Here is a 17927-nt window from a genome sequence, read left to right as displayed (position 1 = left end):
TCTCATGTACACCCCCCCCAGTCAAAAACTCTAGATGATGGAAAAAGCTTCATTAATTACCTGTACATAGTTTCAGCTTCTACATCTCCAAACCACACCCGTAAATTTGGAGTGAAATTTTGTCCTGTAAGTTCAAGCATTGCTACGTCCCCACCGCCATTCAACTGAAATTCACAGAAAATTAGACATTGTTGAGAAAACTTTTCATTTTTCATTAAAGTGCACAGATTAGTTTTTCATTTGACTATGATCTATGGAAAAAAATGGATGACTAAAACTCTTCTTTTAAATTACACGATTATGGGGGCACCTGGGTGGCTTAGTTAAGCAACCGCCTTTGGCTCAGGTAAGTGATCCCAGGGTCCTGGGACAGAGCCTGAGACATGAGACACAAGACATAAGGGAACCTGCTTCTCCCTCTCCTTCTGTGTCCTCCTCCTCCCCACACCCCACCCCCGCCATAGTCTCACTCTCAAATAAATAAATAAAATCTTTAGGAAAAAAATAAATGAGTATAAAGACAAAGTGAGCTAATAATACATCTCAAGATAACATACGAGTGAATTTAAACTTCTATTTTCTTGTATAAAAGTATGCTCTTATTTTTTTTTAATTTTTTTATTTTTTTTCCTTTTTTAAACCAACAGGTGATGTATTAACAAAATCCTCAAATCATAAGATCTGAAGAAAAATCAAATTTATTGTGAAATAAAATCATCCAAGTCAGAGCCGAAAGCAGTCGCAAGGAGCTAAGAGTCAACATGTGAGGAGGTGGTCTTACCTGAAGACTTTCTACGACAGGCACAGGGGTGACGGGGGCAAGGACAGGGCCCATCCCCTCATAAAACGTATACTCCGCCTTATCCGTACTAATGATTGTCCAGGAAGCTCCATCATTTATCATCTCTTTATTTGGTTCTTTTGGGCATGGAGTGGCCTTACGAAGAAAAAATGTTCAGAAAGGCAGTATTACATACACTGCAGGGTAAGACAATTCCAACAAGGTAGCACTCAAACACTGGACTTAACAGGGGAAGAGTTTGGTAAAAATTCATGAACGTCCCAAACACGGTGCTTTGCCAGTCCTTAAATAAACACAAACAGAATATTTAATACAGCAACCTCACATTCAGCAGTTTTTATTATAATAAGAAATATTTTGGTGACATATTAAAAATGACACCTTTCACAGTGACCATTTGAGAGTACGCCGGCACCTGAAAACATCAGTATTTGTGGTTTAAGTAGCTATTTAGAAGTCTTTACGGGGCCCTAGGAAAGAAACCAGGCGCCCCTCATGCTTAGAGGCAGTTAGAAACTCGTGCAATTTCAGCAGGAGGGAACCAAGATGTGAACTGGCACTCGCCTATCCCTACTTTAAAACACCCAGACCAGCCCATCAGCTCTGGCTGAGGAGAATGGCTGCATGTGGACATCTCTCTGAAACAGGTCTTTAGATGTTTACAAATGAGTTTCACATCAAAGTATAATTACCCTATGCAATGGGATACCCGTGTCATACACGAAAGACTTCTGAGTGAACACAGTCAAAAATGAGCTTTTGAAACATCTCATCATTACGATCTTGGAAGACCCCAATGTAAATCTAGTAATTATGAACCCTCCCCCAAAGTACACGTGTATCTATATATGATGTCTTCAGACAGTTTCAGGAGATTCATTGAACAACCAAAATCTACTTTTGGATGATCTGAGGAAAACTTTTCGGTTCCCAGAACTAGATGCAATTATTTCTACAAAAACATTTTTATAGTTTTGAGTTCTTCGTTAAGGTAGGGTGACTGCCATGTCTTAGGATCACGTAGGTTAAGAACCACTGGACTCGAGATAAATATGGGAGAACAGCTTTGTGTATTTGGGTACAAATAACATTAAACGAGAGTTTCCTGTTTCTGTATGCTGTTAAGCAAAGAGATGGCACATTTTTACCAATAATTTAAAAACATACCTGAAACTGGATTATTCTTTCTTGAGAAAGGCACAAGTACATTCTTTCTGTATCCTTAAGGTAAAATGCACATTTATGGAGTTGTGACACAGGATCATCTGCATCCAGTAATGCGGTCTGCTTATCAACCTTCCTAATTATCTATATTTCAATTATAAAAGAAAAAGTCATCATATATGGAGAGCTTTCATTATGTACACTGCCAGGAGTACAGAGAAAGAATATGCTATAATAATATATAGCAGTTCACAGACAAAGACATTCACAAACAATGAGGTGAAGTGTAAAAAACACTTTCAGATCATAAACAGTAGAATGTGGAAGCGGTTACCTTCTTTTGTAAACACCTGAAAAACAGGGCAGGCAGCTACTTGTTTTCCGGATCATTGCTTTTCAAACTCTGATGTGCATACAAATCATCTGGGGTCCTTGTTAAGAACACATCTGTTCTAATCCCACAGATCTCATGGGGGCCTAACAGTCTGTATCTCTAACAAATTGACAGCTGATGTTAATCCTGCTGGCCAATAGACCATATTCTGTGTAGCAAGTTCAGGAGACTCTTCCAATAATATACAATGACATCAAAGGAAAACCTAACTCTAAAAGAATACTGTGCGTATGCTAGTCAGTGCAGTCCATTATCTATAGATCTGTTTTAAAAAATCTAAATTAAGTATCATTTTGCGGCTTAGGAAGCGGGCTCAAAATCACCTGCTTGGAAGCTGAAGGACCAGAGTGCGATTCCAGGGCTGGCTGGCTACCTGCCCAGCCTGAGCTCTATTATATTTTATAATTCAAATATTTCACAAAAAGCATAGATGAAAGAGAATCCTATCAAGTCTGATATGTCACTTAACCCATAGAAGGTAATCACTGAGTGTTTGATGATTATGAAGAAGATCACTCTCAAGAGCACACAAACATGTTACAGAACTATTTCTCATCTAAAATCAAAAGTAAAGAAAATCCTTCCTTGACTACACATCCTTCTCCCTCCCTTTCTACTCCATTTCTTTGCTTATGGCAAACATTCATCCTCACTGTCCAATCTCCTGAAGTTATTAACTTCAGCCTTTTGTCTCAAAGTCTCCACTACAATTGCCCTTGTCAAGAGCCACCCAGGACTTTGGGAGAGATGAATCCGTAGGTATCATGAGACATCTGTCCTTAGCTTGCTAGCTTTCTCAGAAGCACTGACACAACTGTCCTCCTTTTGGGGACAGCCCTGCTCTAACTGGCCTTCAGAGTACCCCAGGGCCAAGTCCTCAGATCCCTTCTCCTTCTTCCATCCTCTTTCCTTTCTGCACTACTTGGAGGTTGGCAATTCCTGAAGTTTTATCTCCAGCCCTGGCCTCTCTTCTCTGGCACTCATATATTTAGCTACTGACTCAACAGTTCCACTTAAGATACTGAATAGGCTACCTCAGTCTTAATCAAAACCCCAAATTTTAAATTTCTCCTTTGCATGATCCTCTTCCAACTCACAGGTCGATAAGCAGCACCACCATTCACTCAAGCCAAAAACTTCGAATCACCCTCGACTCCTTGTTTTCTCTTACACCGAACCATCCAATCTATCAACAAATTCTGTTAAGTCTCCTTTCAAATAAATCTGTCACCTCTTATCACCTTACTACTACAATACTGGTTTAAGATGCCACCACCAGCTCCTGCCTGAATTATGACAGAAGCCCAACCACTGTCTCTCTGCTCCCACTGCTATACCCCATGTTCTCCTCCTTTCACAGAGCAGCTGAGATTACCCTTCTAAACATAAACCAGCCACCAGGCCCTGTTTAAAACCCTCCAGTGGCCTCCTAGTATATGTAGATAATATCCCAATTCCTGCCACTCGTTCCCTCTCCCCAGCTCGGGCTACCATGGCTTCATTACTAGTTCTCTCACATTCCCATCTCAAGTTCTTTTTGCACTTGTGCTGTTTGAAATGCTCTTCACAGTTTGTGGTTCCCAACTTCATCCTGGTCTCTGTGTAAATATCCCCACTCCAAAGATTTCTCTGACCACTCGAAGGACTCCCCTCAGTCTGTATTCTCTTTATCCTGTTTTAGCTTTATTTTCTTATCACTTGTATTAACCTTTAATATTTTAATATGGGTGTTTCTTTAGCTGATTTTTGTCCATCTCTCTAACAAAATGTAAGCTCCATGAAGACAGAGAGCCTGTCTTGCTCACCAATATATTTCTGGTGTCTGGCACTGTCAGGACTATTTGCAGGATGCACGTATGAATGCAGGACTGTAATACTTTGCTCCACAATGAACATCCTTAATAGTAACTACTCAGTTTTATAAGAATTAAATCAACATATGTATAAGTACTTAGAATAGTACTATCAATATCATGTGAAATTGTTGGCTTTTATTACTTTAAATCTTAATATTCAAAGATTCTTCTTTAAGCCACAATTGTAAAAAAAAAAAAAAAAGTCCCAATCTTTTAAGTTAACATTCTTCGCATTTACATTTTTTAGTTCTGCAGGTTATTAGAATACTGGCCATTCTATTAAAACCATGCCAGTTTCTGAGTTTAAGGGCAGACAGTACACTTTAGCAATTATAACTTCTAAGTCTGGGAGACTGACTAAACTAAAGCAAAATGTTTCAATTCAGTGCCAAAGTCTTTGAGTTATATTTAAATTTGATGAGGTTTGAATTTTAGAGAAACAACTGATTTCTGAATAATGTTAAGTCTAAAGCGTCCTCTAAGTCTATAGCACTCACTCATGCTTCTCCCATCACGTAAGAGTCATGATTTGTATAGAGTACTGTTACTTGAGTGCTCCACTGTTTCTCCACTAGCTAAGAATAAGCACATTGAGACCATGAACCATGTTTGGCTCAATTTTATTCCCCACAAGAGTTCTTTGGACATAGACACTGCTGAATGACCTCTCACCAATAAAGAAACCAAAGATATTCACTAGTGTTTGGCATCAAAAACTTGCTTTGGCCATTTCTGATTATTGAGAAAAGTAGAGAAATCTGATATCGGGTATTGCAAATATTCTAACTTAAGCTATGTGTTTGGTGAATTCTACATTCATAAAACATCAGGAATTATTCCAGCTGGTGTTCTCTCCTCTATGCTGGCTCTGTAGCTTTGTTGGTACAATATTTAACATATTTCTGAGATAAACTGGATATAACACTGTCCCTCAGCCTGACCTTGAATCAGAGCTACTCATAAATCCCCTCCATCCTAACTGTACTGTTTCAGAAAAGAAGGGGGAACACAAAGGAAGGAGTGTAGGGGCTTTTGCTTTCATTTTGCTAAGAAATGCAGTTTTTACAGTTTCAAAATCATCCTAGGGAACAAAAAGCCTTAAACACCACACTTCTCTCTCAGAATATGAAATAACAATTTAATTTTCAATAAATCTATCTTCTTGTGGGAGAGTAAACTAATAAAAACTATACTTATATTTTTAAAGAAATAAGAATTCCTATGCTTCTGAAAACCTGGTCCCATGATGGTATATAACAGGTACCACAAAAAATGAATACAGAGTATCTGTATTAGTTAAGGAAAGAAATCATAACATAATTACTTAGTGCCCTCTATTGAACATGTACAGATATACAACCAAAAAGGAAAATTCCATCAAAATTTATTAGAGTAGTGTAACAGAAAGTCATTATGAATGAAATCCATAAAAACTGGCTGACTTAAAAATCGTTTTTAAAATAAAGTGGAATATAATTGTGAATAATGAATAGCAGTGATTATAGATGCATGTTCTTAAATTAAAAAGCATGAAATTGAAGTGTATTTATACATTTGAATGCTGTGCCTATTTTACTACACATATGACTAAAGCTAAAGTAGAGCCATACCAATCTTGGGAGTGCCATGCCAGTAACAGAACACACAAGTTTGACTGTTTGTCCGTAGTGGATGTAGCCATCGCGAACTGTGAACTCTTCTCCTTCTGATTCATCATCATCCACTACAGTAGAGTGAAAAAAAAAAAGATCAAATTATTATCTTGTAGGATTCATTAACTTACTCAGGAAAACAATAAAACTTAATATATACTTATATGTCTTATTATCAAAGAATTTAACAATTTCACACTAAAAACATCAAATACGCATTCTCATACTCACAGAGATGAATGTAAAATGCTCCCCATTGCTGAGAACTGGCATGGAAATTACCTCCTTCTACATGTAAGTATCTGGTACTAACTGTCTGGGATCGAAGTCGATTAAACAGAGCCACCTTTGTTCCTGAGGCAATGCATACTGCAAAGAAAAAACAGCTTCTATTTATGTGATTGGGAGAAGGGAGCTGTACTTGGCAAATTGTGATTATTCTTTACAAATTGATTACTCCCCCCAAAAAAAGTCAAAGTAACTCATTGATAATGTTATGCTAAAAAGATAAACTATGACCATAAGAATAATTTTAAAAATTTTAAAATGAGGACTACACAGTATGTTTCATGCAGTGCTATACAGTAAAGGGAAATTATTTTTTAAATAATAAATATCAAATAGAAAATTGATTAAATATATTATAATATCATTCACCTATTTAAATAATGTGCATCTAAAATGCATTGATAATATGTCCCTAGAAGATCCTGGAGTGGAAAAGCAGACTCTAAAACCCTCTGTATACTGTGGTTTCATTAGGTAAATACACACACACACACACACACATTTATGTGATTGCACGTTCTCCATGTACTCAAATCCAATTCTATGGAATGTATTCGTAGAGAGAGGTCTAGGAGAATATTTACCAAAGTTGATGCCAACTGCCTCTGTAATTTTAGAGATTTTGATTTTTTTCTAAATACCTTGAAGTATAGTGGTGCATGAAATTTCATGGAGAAAACACACACACACACAACAACAAACCAACCACATCTATGTAAGCAGGAAAATATTCTGAAAGTGAAATATGTTCTTTGCCAAGAAGACACTTATGATCAATAGAAAAACAAAGTTAGAGGTTAAATAAAATCCTCTAATTTGAATTAGAAATAGTCTGGGGGTGCCTGGTTGGCTCAGTCAGTTAAGCGTCTGCCTTTGGCTCAGGTCATGATCCTGGAGTCCTGGGATGGAGCCCCAGGTCAGGCTCCCTGCACAGTGGGGAGTCAGCCCCTCCCTCTGGGTCTCCCTCATCCCACTTGTGCTCTAATAAATAAATAAAATCTTAAAAAGTCCAAATACATGACATTAGCAAGAACCCTCTACTATCACTATAAATAAGCCTTGTCCTTCAGCAGCAACAAAAAACCACAAAGAAAAACAAATTTAAATCTGACCAAACTTCTATAAAACCAAACTTAACAGACAGGTTCCTCTGAGCCCTGTTTTCAAGTAGGCCCCTACCTCGGGCCCAGGGATTGGCCTGCCCAGCCCAGTTACTCCAAGAACCTGCTAAGTCATCTTCCCACCCTCGGTATCTGATCAAGTTTCTCATCTCCCACTCTGCCTATCAGGCCAGCTTTTAGCAAAAAGCCTGCTGAGCAGGCTCCTCTAGAACACCCTTACCCTTAGTGTTTCCTCTTAGTCATTTTCTACCCACCGACCCCTCTGTCCCCTGGCTCCCGCCATGCTGCTCCTTGACTATATAAATCTTTACTTGTCCTGGATGTATAGAGAACTGAGCTCAGTTCTACATTGAAGTTTCTTCTCCCTACTGTCATAGTACTGAACAAAATTCACCTTTACCACCTTTAACTAGTGCCTGGCTCTAGTGTGTTTCTCTTTGATACTACAAATTTACAAAAATACATTAAACTACATCTAGGAAATGAAATTAACAAAATCCAATATGTGGAAATCTCTCAGAGCTAAATGTCTTGGTCTCCTGAATAAACACATTACAAGGGGGGAAAGAGACAGAGAGAGAGAGAGAGAGAGGGAGGGAAGGAAATGAAAATGGAATCCATAGATGATAAATACTCAAGGACGTGTCTACACATTATTTCTGGTGGAGATTCAAAATGTGAATTGTGATTCAAACAAAAAACTTAAAAAATAACATTTTAGACAATTTTATATTTGATCGACTAGGTATTTGATGAGATGAAGAAATTATTTTTTATAGTTGTTTTACGACATATTTGTTTTTATGTGATCATAGTTTTCTAATTATATTAAAAAAAATCCAAGAGCCCCTATCTTTCAGAGATACATATTTATAGATGATTTGTCTTGGATTTACAACAAACTAAAATGAGGCAGAGGAAAGCAGGGTGGGAGAGGAGTATAGATGAAGTAAGACTGGCCTACAGTTAAGATCACTGCCAAAGTTAGATGATGAACACAAGAGGTTTCATGTAATTATGTAACTTTCTACTGTATTCTATTTGAAAACTTCCATAATATAAAGTAAATGATTACAGTAATAATGACTGAGAGAACTAAAACCAACCAATACATAAAAACTCAGTAAGTTCATAATAAAACAAAATGAAACAAAACAAAAGCAATTAAACTACACAAAACTCCTAAAACCTCACTCACTGGGCACTTTAAAAAAGAATACTATTATTGTTATTCTACAAATTAGTAAATAAGCATTCATCCTGCCTTTCCTCTGTAGACTATACTTGAAACAAACTGCTAACAAATTAAGTTATAAGTAAAAGAATTAGAAAAAGCCCTTTAGCTGGATTTAGCAGCAATCATCAATAGTTACGGTTGCTGAGGAACTCTGTAACGGATGGATTAGGCTAACAACAGCTCAACTTACTCTAAACAATTTTAAGGATCAAGAAGTGGGGTGATCAGATATCATATGGCTTCTGATTTGAAGGAAACAAACATATAGAGGACCACCTAATTCTAAACTAAGTCTTTAAGTCTAACCAGCAGTTTATGGAAAATATGAGACAGAAGCACATGTAATCAGCCAGATTCAGAATATGGAAATTCCAAAAGAAAAATGCCCAGTTTCTTCAACCAACAACATGGAAGAAAAGGTTGGAGGGGGAGAGAATACCCTATTACAGATTAAAACGTATGGACCTTCTTTGGATCCAAGTTTGAACAGGCCAACTGCTAAAAAAAAAAAAAAAAAAAAAACACCATGGAAACATAACTGCAAAAAGTCTGCAGAGGGACTGGCTTTTTAGATGGCATTAGAGGACTACTGTCAACTTTTTTAGGCATACTGTTGCTTAAAAAGAAAGTTATCTATTAGAGTCACTCCTGCAGAAATGGTGGCTGAAAGAACAGGATAGCTGAGATTTCCATTAAAATATTCCACCTGTCAGAGAAGGAAGAGGCCATGGAAATAATAAAACAGCACTGGCAAAACCTGTTGAGGCCAGGTATTGGTCACCTTACACTCCTTTCTCCCTTTTACTAAGTCTGAAAGTTTTTCATCACAGAGAGTTAAAATAAAGAAAAGCAAAGGAGATGTAGGAGTTGAAATCTATCATTTAAATCAGACAGCATTTATCTTTGGTAGTCCAAAAATTTGCTCATGAGACAGCAATCTTTGCCAGAGTAACCATATTAAAATTTTTGTTTAGGTATTCAGAATGGCCTTCCAAAGCCTGCTTAAGAATAGTGTCTCTCAAAGAGGAGCTTTTGACATTCTTGGTGGATCAATTCTCCATGGAATGAGAATGAGAACATTTAGCATCACTGGCCCAACACACCCAATGCCATCATCACTCCCTAGTCACTCATGGCAAAAGGGAAAAAAAACCTCCACTTTTCCATATGCCTCTGGGGAGCAGTGAAGAACCCAGTCTGGTTGGGAACCATTTCCCTAGACCAGGTACTGTCCATTTCAATTAAAAAAAAAAAAAAAAAAAAAAGAAAGAAACCCATAAAGTGGCAATAATAAATTAATATGACAGTTTCAGATAAAGTGAGGGCCACAAAAATATTAGTAAATAAATTTGCTATCAAAAAGCACAATTTTTAATTTTTAATTAAAAATATAGTTGAATCTATCTTATCTATTTATGGTGGGAATTGGTGGCAAAAAAGAAAATTCAAGCATACATACAGTCAGCATTTTTCAATGACTGCTTCTTTTTGGAAGGTTTGGAAATGACTTTTATCCGCTTGCTGAGGAACACACCAATGTCATCGCTGTTGCCGTAGAACATCTTTACAGACAACATGAAGTGCTTTCTTTTGTCTGAATCAGATATGTACAATGTTTTGGCTGTGCAATAGTTCTGTGAAAGAAAAGGAGAATTTCAATAGCACCAAAACCTTGTTGGTTATGTACTTACAGCTCAGCATGGCCGTAGCTAGGTTTTCAATGAATGAATTTGATGAATAACTGATAAAACTGCAAGAATTACTGAAATTCATCTCTGAAGACAAAGTACTATCAGTCATCTTTATCAAGTCTGTAAAATACTAACGTTGTGATCCATTTTACCCTAAGACGGTGTTAAAAGTTTTCTGTTTTATATAGCTCTATACCTATATCACAGAATTATCAATGCTACAGCAGTCTTTTTTAAAATAGAATTTTACAGTTAAAAAAAAAAAAAAGCCCATGACTGTATTTCTGCAAAGAACACATATACATAAGGCTATCTGAATTCAACAGAATTATGTTAAGAGTTTTTAGCAGTGGTCCTTTTGAAAATAGTGCAGTGTTTCTCTTAGTTAGACTTTAGAGAACCACCTGTAAATCTGATGAAAACAGCATTAGACTAATCGGATAGTTATAAAATATTTTAATGCCAGAAAGTGATATGAACATAGATTAAAGAACTCTTTATAAAAAAGGGGGTGACTCTGCCCAATGGGTAATTCATATTATTATATCATCCAAAGACTGGACTGAGGGGTACCTGGCTGACTCAGTCAGTAGAGCATGAGACTTTTGATCTCCCGGTTGAGTTCAAGCCCCACTTTGGGGACAGTGTTTAACAAAAAAAAAAAAAGGGGGGGGATCCCTGGGTGGCGCAGTGGTTTGGCGCCTGCCTTTGGCCCAGGGCGCGATCCTGGAGGCCCGGGATCGAGTCCCACATCGGGCTTCCGGTGCATGGAGCCTGCTTCTCCCTCTGCCTGTGTCTCTGCCTCTCTCTCTCTCTGTGACTATCATAAATAAATAAAAATTAAAAAAAAAAAAAAAGGAAGAAGAAGAAAGAAAGAAAAAAGAAAAAGAAGAAGAACAACAACAACTAGATTGAAAGGTAACAGAGAAAATAAGCACATGAAGATGGCAGTTTACCAGAAAATTCTGGTAACTGACAAGATAGAATTAAGGAGATATTGCACTAGCAAAACAGCAGCAACACTCTCAATGCTATTGTTTAAATATATATGACAAATTCTAAAATCTTTCCTACTCCCCTGATCACAGTGAATTAGGCAAAGAAAGGAATTCTTGATCTCTTTTTCCACATTGGATAAATGATGCTCAAACACAGCTTAGATATTTAAAATATTTGAATTATATTTTTTAAAAGATCAATGTTCTACCTTAAAATTAGGTTAAACAAGTTTCTTTGACTACCTCTGTTGTTTCTTTTAAAAATTAGGAAAAATGCAACTCATTTAGGAAATAGCTAATGTACCCTAGGTTCTTGATTTTTTAAATTGTAATCACAAGCAATTTTAGTAGCAAAACGAAAACAATGCCGCAGTTTATTTCACTTCTCAATAACAAAATCATGTAAGAAAATGTAGGTGCCATGTGACTATTTTACACTCAATTAAGTTTGCAAAAATTCAGAAGCATGGTAAAAGCTTTGAGAAGCTTTGTACTGTAGAAGACAAAATGAAGATAAAGTTAATAATAGTAATAAGAAAACTGAAAACAACAGTACTTGACACTCATGCAGCTTCTTTTATTCAGGATCTCCAAGTGCTAAGAGATGCTGCGCATACAATAAAAAGCACTGAAGGTCAGATTAAGCCTAAACTATGGAATTGTTCTGCACCATAAAAGACACTAGGAAAATAAGTATCAACGTACTAAAGCAGAGAGTTACAGGAAACAAAAATAAAATGCATGTCTAAATGAAGACAAATTCAGGATGCCTGGGTGGCTCAGCGGTTTGGCGCCTGCCTTCAGCCTAGGGCGTGATCCTGGACACATTGGGCTCCCTGCATGGAGCCTGCTTCTCCCTCTGCCTCTGCCTCTGCCCCCCGCCCCTCTCTGTGTGTCTCTCATGAATAAATAAAACCTTAACAAAAAATAAATGAAGAAAAATTCTCAAGGGAAAAAGACTTTCACCCAAAGGGTTTTATTTGGAAAAAGCAAATGCATGTATATCCCTTTGGAAATGAGGAAATAGCTTCTTTTGTATTATTTTAAAAGAGATTCATATGATAGTTGAGAACAAACCATTTTTTGAATTTTAATATCAAGGGAAAAAAAGTAATAGTTAAATGCTAACTCAGTAAGAACTATTTTTGAATACTAAAGGTATAGACTGAAATGATTAGTTTCTAATAAAATACAATTAATAAAACTAATAAATAAATTCCATTTCCTAACAAATTAAAGAAAACCCCTAAAAGTCTGAGTAAAGCTAATTGTGGCTATTTTTGTCAATAGCGTAGTTTTGTTCCACAGAGAAGCTAGACATTTACAATCTTTACAACCCAGGTAAATACTTCTAAGAATTTCTCTCTCTTTGCTTCCATATAAGACTGAGAGTAAAATATTATTGAACTGTGTATTTTCACTGTTTATTGAGTCTCATATACCCGTCAGACACATGAGAGATTAGGCTTTTAAATTATTATTGGCTTCCAATGGAACTTTTTTCACAGCCTGCTAAAACTGCCTCCAAGCTGAGGAAGCTTGCTGCGTGTCACTTTTAGATGTCCACAAGCTCATTACTAGACCATAGCTATTTGAGAACTTTATCTCTGATGGGTGAGGCTGTGTGTATCTGTGGGAAGGTGTTCAGAATATTGCTACCAAAAGCCATAAAAAGAAAAAAAAATCACCACCACAAAAATAAATAAGAAAACCACATGCTGCCATGTTGCCTTTTAGGAGAACCAACAGTTTTAATTTACCTTTCCTTCCAAGTTCAGCTGCTGCATTTCTTGGTCACTATTTCCTATTCCAATAAATGCACATGGTTGAGACTCTTGTTCAGAACAACCATCCCGTTCCATTTGTTCTTTTTTTTTCTTCCATCCACTGCCCATAAGATACACACAAGGAGGAGGGCAAAAAAACCTGAAACAGTGGGGGAAACACACACACGCACACACACCACACACAAAAAAATGCAATTAGATTCAAGAAAAATATTTCCTTTCCTTGAACATATGAATACAAAATTATATTGAACTGCATAAGTAACCTCCTAACGAAACATTTTGGTGAAGTCTTTTGAAATGCAAATAGTCATGTCCAGAGCACAGAAATCAAGGCTTCCACAAAAACTACATTTGTTCAGAGCAGGTTCATCTATACTGGAATTATGCAATCAATTACTTTGGTAATTAACCTGGAAAACAGAATAAGAGCAGCATCCAAAGTAGAAGTTTTCAAAATATTAATAAAAGTAGAAAAATTAAAAGCAAAGTGAATGACTGGATTACTATGTTTTCTGTATGTTCCACCCTGAACACCTGGTGTAAGTGGATGACTGAAAGAACAATGACATTGTACCCTTTCAACTCACAGATTACCAACGGATTTGGTTTGCTAGCTGCCAAAAAACCTGCCTTCAAAAATTCTTCCCACCTAGAATAACTTCCTTATATCGTTGACCCTTGAACACTGTGGGGGTTAGGGGTTCCAGCTTTCTATGCAGCAAAAAAAAAAAAAAAATAAATAAATCCATGTCTAACTTCTGACTCCCCCAAAACGTAACTACAAATAGCCTACTGTTGACCAGGAAGCCTTACCATTAACATAAACAGTCAACACATACTTTGTATCTTATATGTATTATATGCTGTATTCTCACAACAAAGCTAGACAAAAGAAAATATTACTAAGAAAATTTTAAGAAAAATACATTTGTAATATATAGTATTAATTGAAAAAAATATGCACGTAAGTAGACCCTGCAGATTGAACCCATGTAGTCTAAGAGTCAACTGCTATTTTCTCTCTAGCAATTAAAAAATATCTATTTCAAAGCCTAGCTCAAGTCCCTATCTTATAGCTCAGATCATCAATCCGGTCCTTACACAGGGTATAATTTGCTTTTGCTCAATTATACATATTGGCTTGTGCATACTTTAAAACGTTTACACCATGTCTCATCAAGGGGTCTGAAAACCAAATACCTACTCAAATAGGAGCTAAGTAAACTCAAATAGTAGCCAGGTAAGTAATTTAGTGGGTGAACCAGGCTACAATAAATAAGTAGGAATATCCTTTAATTACACGAAGAAGTAGGTTCCCTCCTTTCTTTCTTGAAAACACACAGTCCTGATGGTAATTCCCACTTTCTGTATAGTTATGAGTAAAGGAAAATTTTTCTTATTTCTTTTAAGCCTACTAGAAGAAAAAGAAGAACTTAAATGCAATGATAAGCAGCTATTGGTGTGTGATTCTGATGATAACGAGGCACAATACAGAATAGCAAGCCTGTGAACGCACACTTTGTTCAACTACTGGCATGTGGACCTAGTGTTGGTCACATCCTCCAATTGTTCAACAGATGCTTGAAATTAAATTTTATCTGAAGTTCCTTATAAAATTTAGCCACTAATTTATGTTTTTTTAACACTTTGTAGGCCAAGAGCATGCAGGCTTAAGTGACAAAATGTGTACATGTGCCTATTTGTGTGTATGTATGTAACACACTGACAACACCAGGGTGGATTTGGCCTCAGCCCTTCCTAAAGGTAGTTAGTATCTACTTTTTGTTTGTTTCCCCCCTTAGCACCTACTACAATATTGACTGAACTGAATCAAAACTATGTAACAACTACTTTTCACTCAACTCTAAAGACTACTTTAGGAGCAATTTATATTAAGTGAGCTAGGTTTATGTAATATTCATTAATTTACCAAATTATTACACCCCTAGTCTGTACCCCTAGTGTATGAGGCACTGGGAATATAGGAGTCAAAAAAAAAAAAAAAAAAGACAAAAATTTCTGTCCTGATGGAATTCACACTCTAATAGAAGTGACACACAATTAAAAAAAAAAAAACATAAATGAGTAAGGTAGCTTATATATTCTGTTAGCTGGTGAGAAGTACTGAGGGAAAAAATTAAGCAGATAAGGAGTACTTAAAATGTAGAATACCTACGTAGCCAGGGAAAGCTTCCTTAAAAGGTAAGCCCGAGTTACATCCTAAAGCAATGGGTAGCTGGGGTAGGAGTGTTTCAGTTGAGGGAAAATCAAGTGTAAAGGCTCTACAGTAGGAAGGACTAAAACGGACTGTGTCTAAACAAACACAGACCAGTGTGGCTGGAGTTGAGAATACAAGATGAAGCCTAGATAATGGAGAAGAAGATGAAGTAGGCCCTGGGGGTCAAGCTGAGTGAGGAGGGAAGCCACTGAAGTCTTTTCCTATTTATCTAAAGCAATAAAAAGGCAGCAGAGCAGCTTTCATGCCTACATACTCTCACTGTGGCTGTGGATACAGAGGTCACAGCCGAGGTAGTGGGCTCGGCTCCAGGTCACTCCAAGTTTGGAGGGATGCCTGGAGTAGCCGGGCTAGTACTGGAGTTGGCTCAATTCAAGTCTACGGCAGGGATCTTTCTGGCCTCTCACACTGGGAGCCTCCCAATGCTTACCATGGCACAGACTCAAATACCTAGCTGGCACACTATTGGGAGGTTGAGAAGGCATCAATTTAGGAAACTTGCCTCCTATTAGTGTTTTTTTTTTTTTATTGAACGCTGATATTAAAATTCCTTAGTAAACTGGTATACCAGCTATAAAATTCAGAGTGGTGCTTCAGTAGAGTGTACCAGACATGGGAGTCAAATCTCAACAAGTTATCATAAAAGATATTTTTATCTCACACCTAAAATAATATAAAGAGGGTTAAAACTGTAGAAGATTGAGTAGTACTGGCTTTCTCAAGAGTATTGTGATAAAATGGCATAAACAAGGTATAAAATTAGGTTGCCAATCAATTCTTTATCACTTAAAACTCAGACAAGATTCTATATTGAAAGTGCCTTCCAATAAGAAAAATAAAGACTTCACAAATGCCTTGTGTTTTTTGTCAACTCTACAACAATTCAAAAAAGTCGCAATGTAAGAAAACAGCAAATCCAGTACAATCTAAATGTCGAGACTATTTCTATATAATGCGTTGAAGAAAACCATATTTTAAACACCCCAATATTGTCACCCCCTAGGAAACAGCTAATGAGTCAGGTTTGCATTTCCAAAGACTTCAGTAGTAACATCATTAAATAGAAGATAAGCATACACACAGCAAAAGAACACAGACAAAAGAAAGGAAAATTTTCCATCTCTTTGGGTCTTCCTCAATTTCTTTCAGAAGTGTTCTGTAGTTTTTAGGGTAGAGATCCTTTACCTCTTTGGTTAGGTTTATTCCTAGGTACTTTATGCTTTTGGGTGCAACTGTAAATGGGATTGACTCCTTAATTTCTCTTTCTTCAGTCCCATTGTTAGTGTATAGAAATGTCACTGATTTCTGGGCATTGATTTTGTATCCTCCCACACTGCCGAATTGCTGTATGAGTTCTAGCGATCTTGGGGTGGAGTCTTCCGGGTTTTCTTTTTTTTGTTTTTAAAAATTTTTATTTATTTATTCATGAGAGACAGAGAGAGAGAGAGAGAGAGAGAGAGAGAGAGAGAGAGAGGCAGAAGCAGACTCCATGCAGGGAGCCTGATGCGCGGGACTCGATCCTGGGTCTTCAGGATCACGCCCTGGGCTGAAGGTGGTGCTAAGCCGCTGGGCCACCAGGGCTGCCCTCTTTTGGGTTTTCTTTTTTCTTTTCTTTTCTTTTTTCTTTTGGGTTTTCTAAGTACAGTATCATATCATCTGTGAAGAGGGAGAGTTTGACTTCTTTGCCAATTTGAGTGCCTTTTATTTTTTCTGTTGTCTGATTGCTGAGGCTAGGACTTCTAGTACTATGTTGAATAAGCAGTGGTGAGAGTAGACATCCCTGTTGTGTTCCTGATATCAGAGGAAAGACTCTCTAGAAATGACGAATATCCACCATTTGTTTCAACATGGATGGAACTGGAAGGTATTATGCTGAGTGAAGTAAGTCAATTGGAGAAGGACAAACATTACATGGTTTCACTCATGTGGGGAATATAAAAGAATAGTAAAAGGGATTATAGGGGAAAGGAGAGAAAATGAGTGGGAAAAATCAGAGAGGGTGACAGACCATAAGAGACTCCTAACTCTGAGAAACAAACAAGGGGTAGTGGAAGGGGAGGTGGGCGGGGGGGGGGGGTTGGGGTGACTGGGTGATGGGCACTGAGGGGGGCACTAGATGAGATTAGCACTGGGTGTTACACTCTATGTTGGCAAACTGAACTCCAATAAAAAACTATACAAATAAGAAAAAGGAAATTAAAGGGAGTGAGGATTAAAAAAAAGTCACCTAATTGACAGAAGAAAAATTAAAATACACCTGATACTGCCATATGGAATCACTGAGTTTTTAAATTTGGGCAGTTGGTCAGTATGTACCAAATACTCAGTGAAAAGTCTGACCAACAAGTGGCCAGCTCCCAGAGTTTAAGAGCCACTATAAAAGAATATGCTACAGGGATCCCTGGGTGGCGCAGTGGTTTGGCGCCTGCCTTTGGCCCGGGGCGCGATCCTGGAGATTCGGGATCGAATCCCACGTCGGGCTTCCGGTGCATGGAGCCTGCTTCTCCCTCTACCTGTGTCTCTGCCTCTCTCTGTGTGTGACTATCATAAATAAATAAAAATTAAAAAAAAATTAAAAAAAAAAAAAAAGAATATGCTACAAAACAATGTGCCTTAATTTTCTTCATGTCCCCTACATAGCTCTATCTAGCAACTGTGACAAACAATGCTTTTTTCCTGCCACTTGGTGGCAATATGC

At 37.3% G+C, this 17927-nt stretch overlaps 1 protein-coding gene across 7 annotated transcripts in view; it reads right to left on the bottom strand.

Annotated features, from left to right (window-relative positions):
- The window catches only part of RBPJ (recombination signal binding protein for immunoglobulin kappa J region), a 222708-nt gene that overhangs the window by 4397 nt on the left and 200384 nt on the right, over positions 1–17927 (bottom strand). For all 7 annotated transcript variants that reach the window (XM_055326384.1, XM_055326380.1, XM_055326383.1 and 4 more), the window contains 7 exons: positions 12964–13129; positions 9974–10148; positions 6100–6237; positions 5827–5939; positions 1970–2110; positions 782–937; positions 61–164 (listed from right to left, as the gene is read on the bottom strand). In XM_055326384.1, the coding sequence (XP_055182359.1) occupies positions 61–164; positions 782–937; positions 1970–2110; positions 5827–5939; positions 6100–6237; positions 9974–10148; positions 12964–13129 (993 nt within the window). The remainder of the gene's footprint in view (positions 1–60; positions 165–781; positions 938–1969; positions 2111–5826; positions 5940–6099; positions 6238–9973; positions 10149–12963; positions 13130–17927) is intronic.

This window comes from Nyctereutes procyonoides, unplaced genomic scaffold (assembly GCF_905146905.1).
Source record: "Nyctereutes procyonoides isolate TBG_1078 unplaced genomic scaffold, NYPRO_anot_genome, whole genome shotgun sequence".
Classification (NCBI taxonomy): domain Eukaryota; kingdom Metazoa; phylum Chordata; class Mammalia; order Carnivora; family Canidae; genus Nyctereutes; species Nyctereutes procyonoides.
The sequence above is the reverse complement of the archived record's forward strand: the minus strand, read 5'-3'. Positions and strand labels throughout refer to the sequence as shown.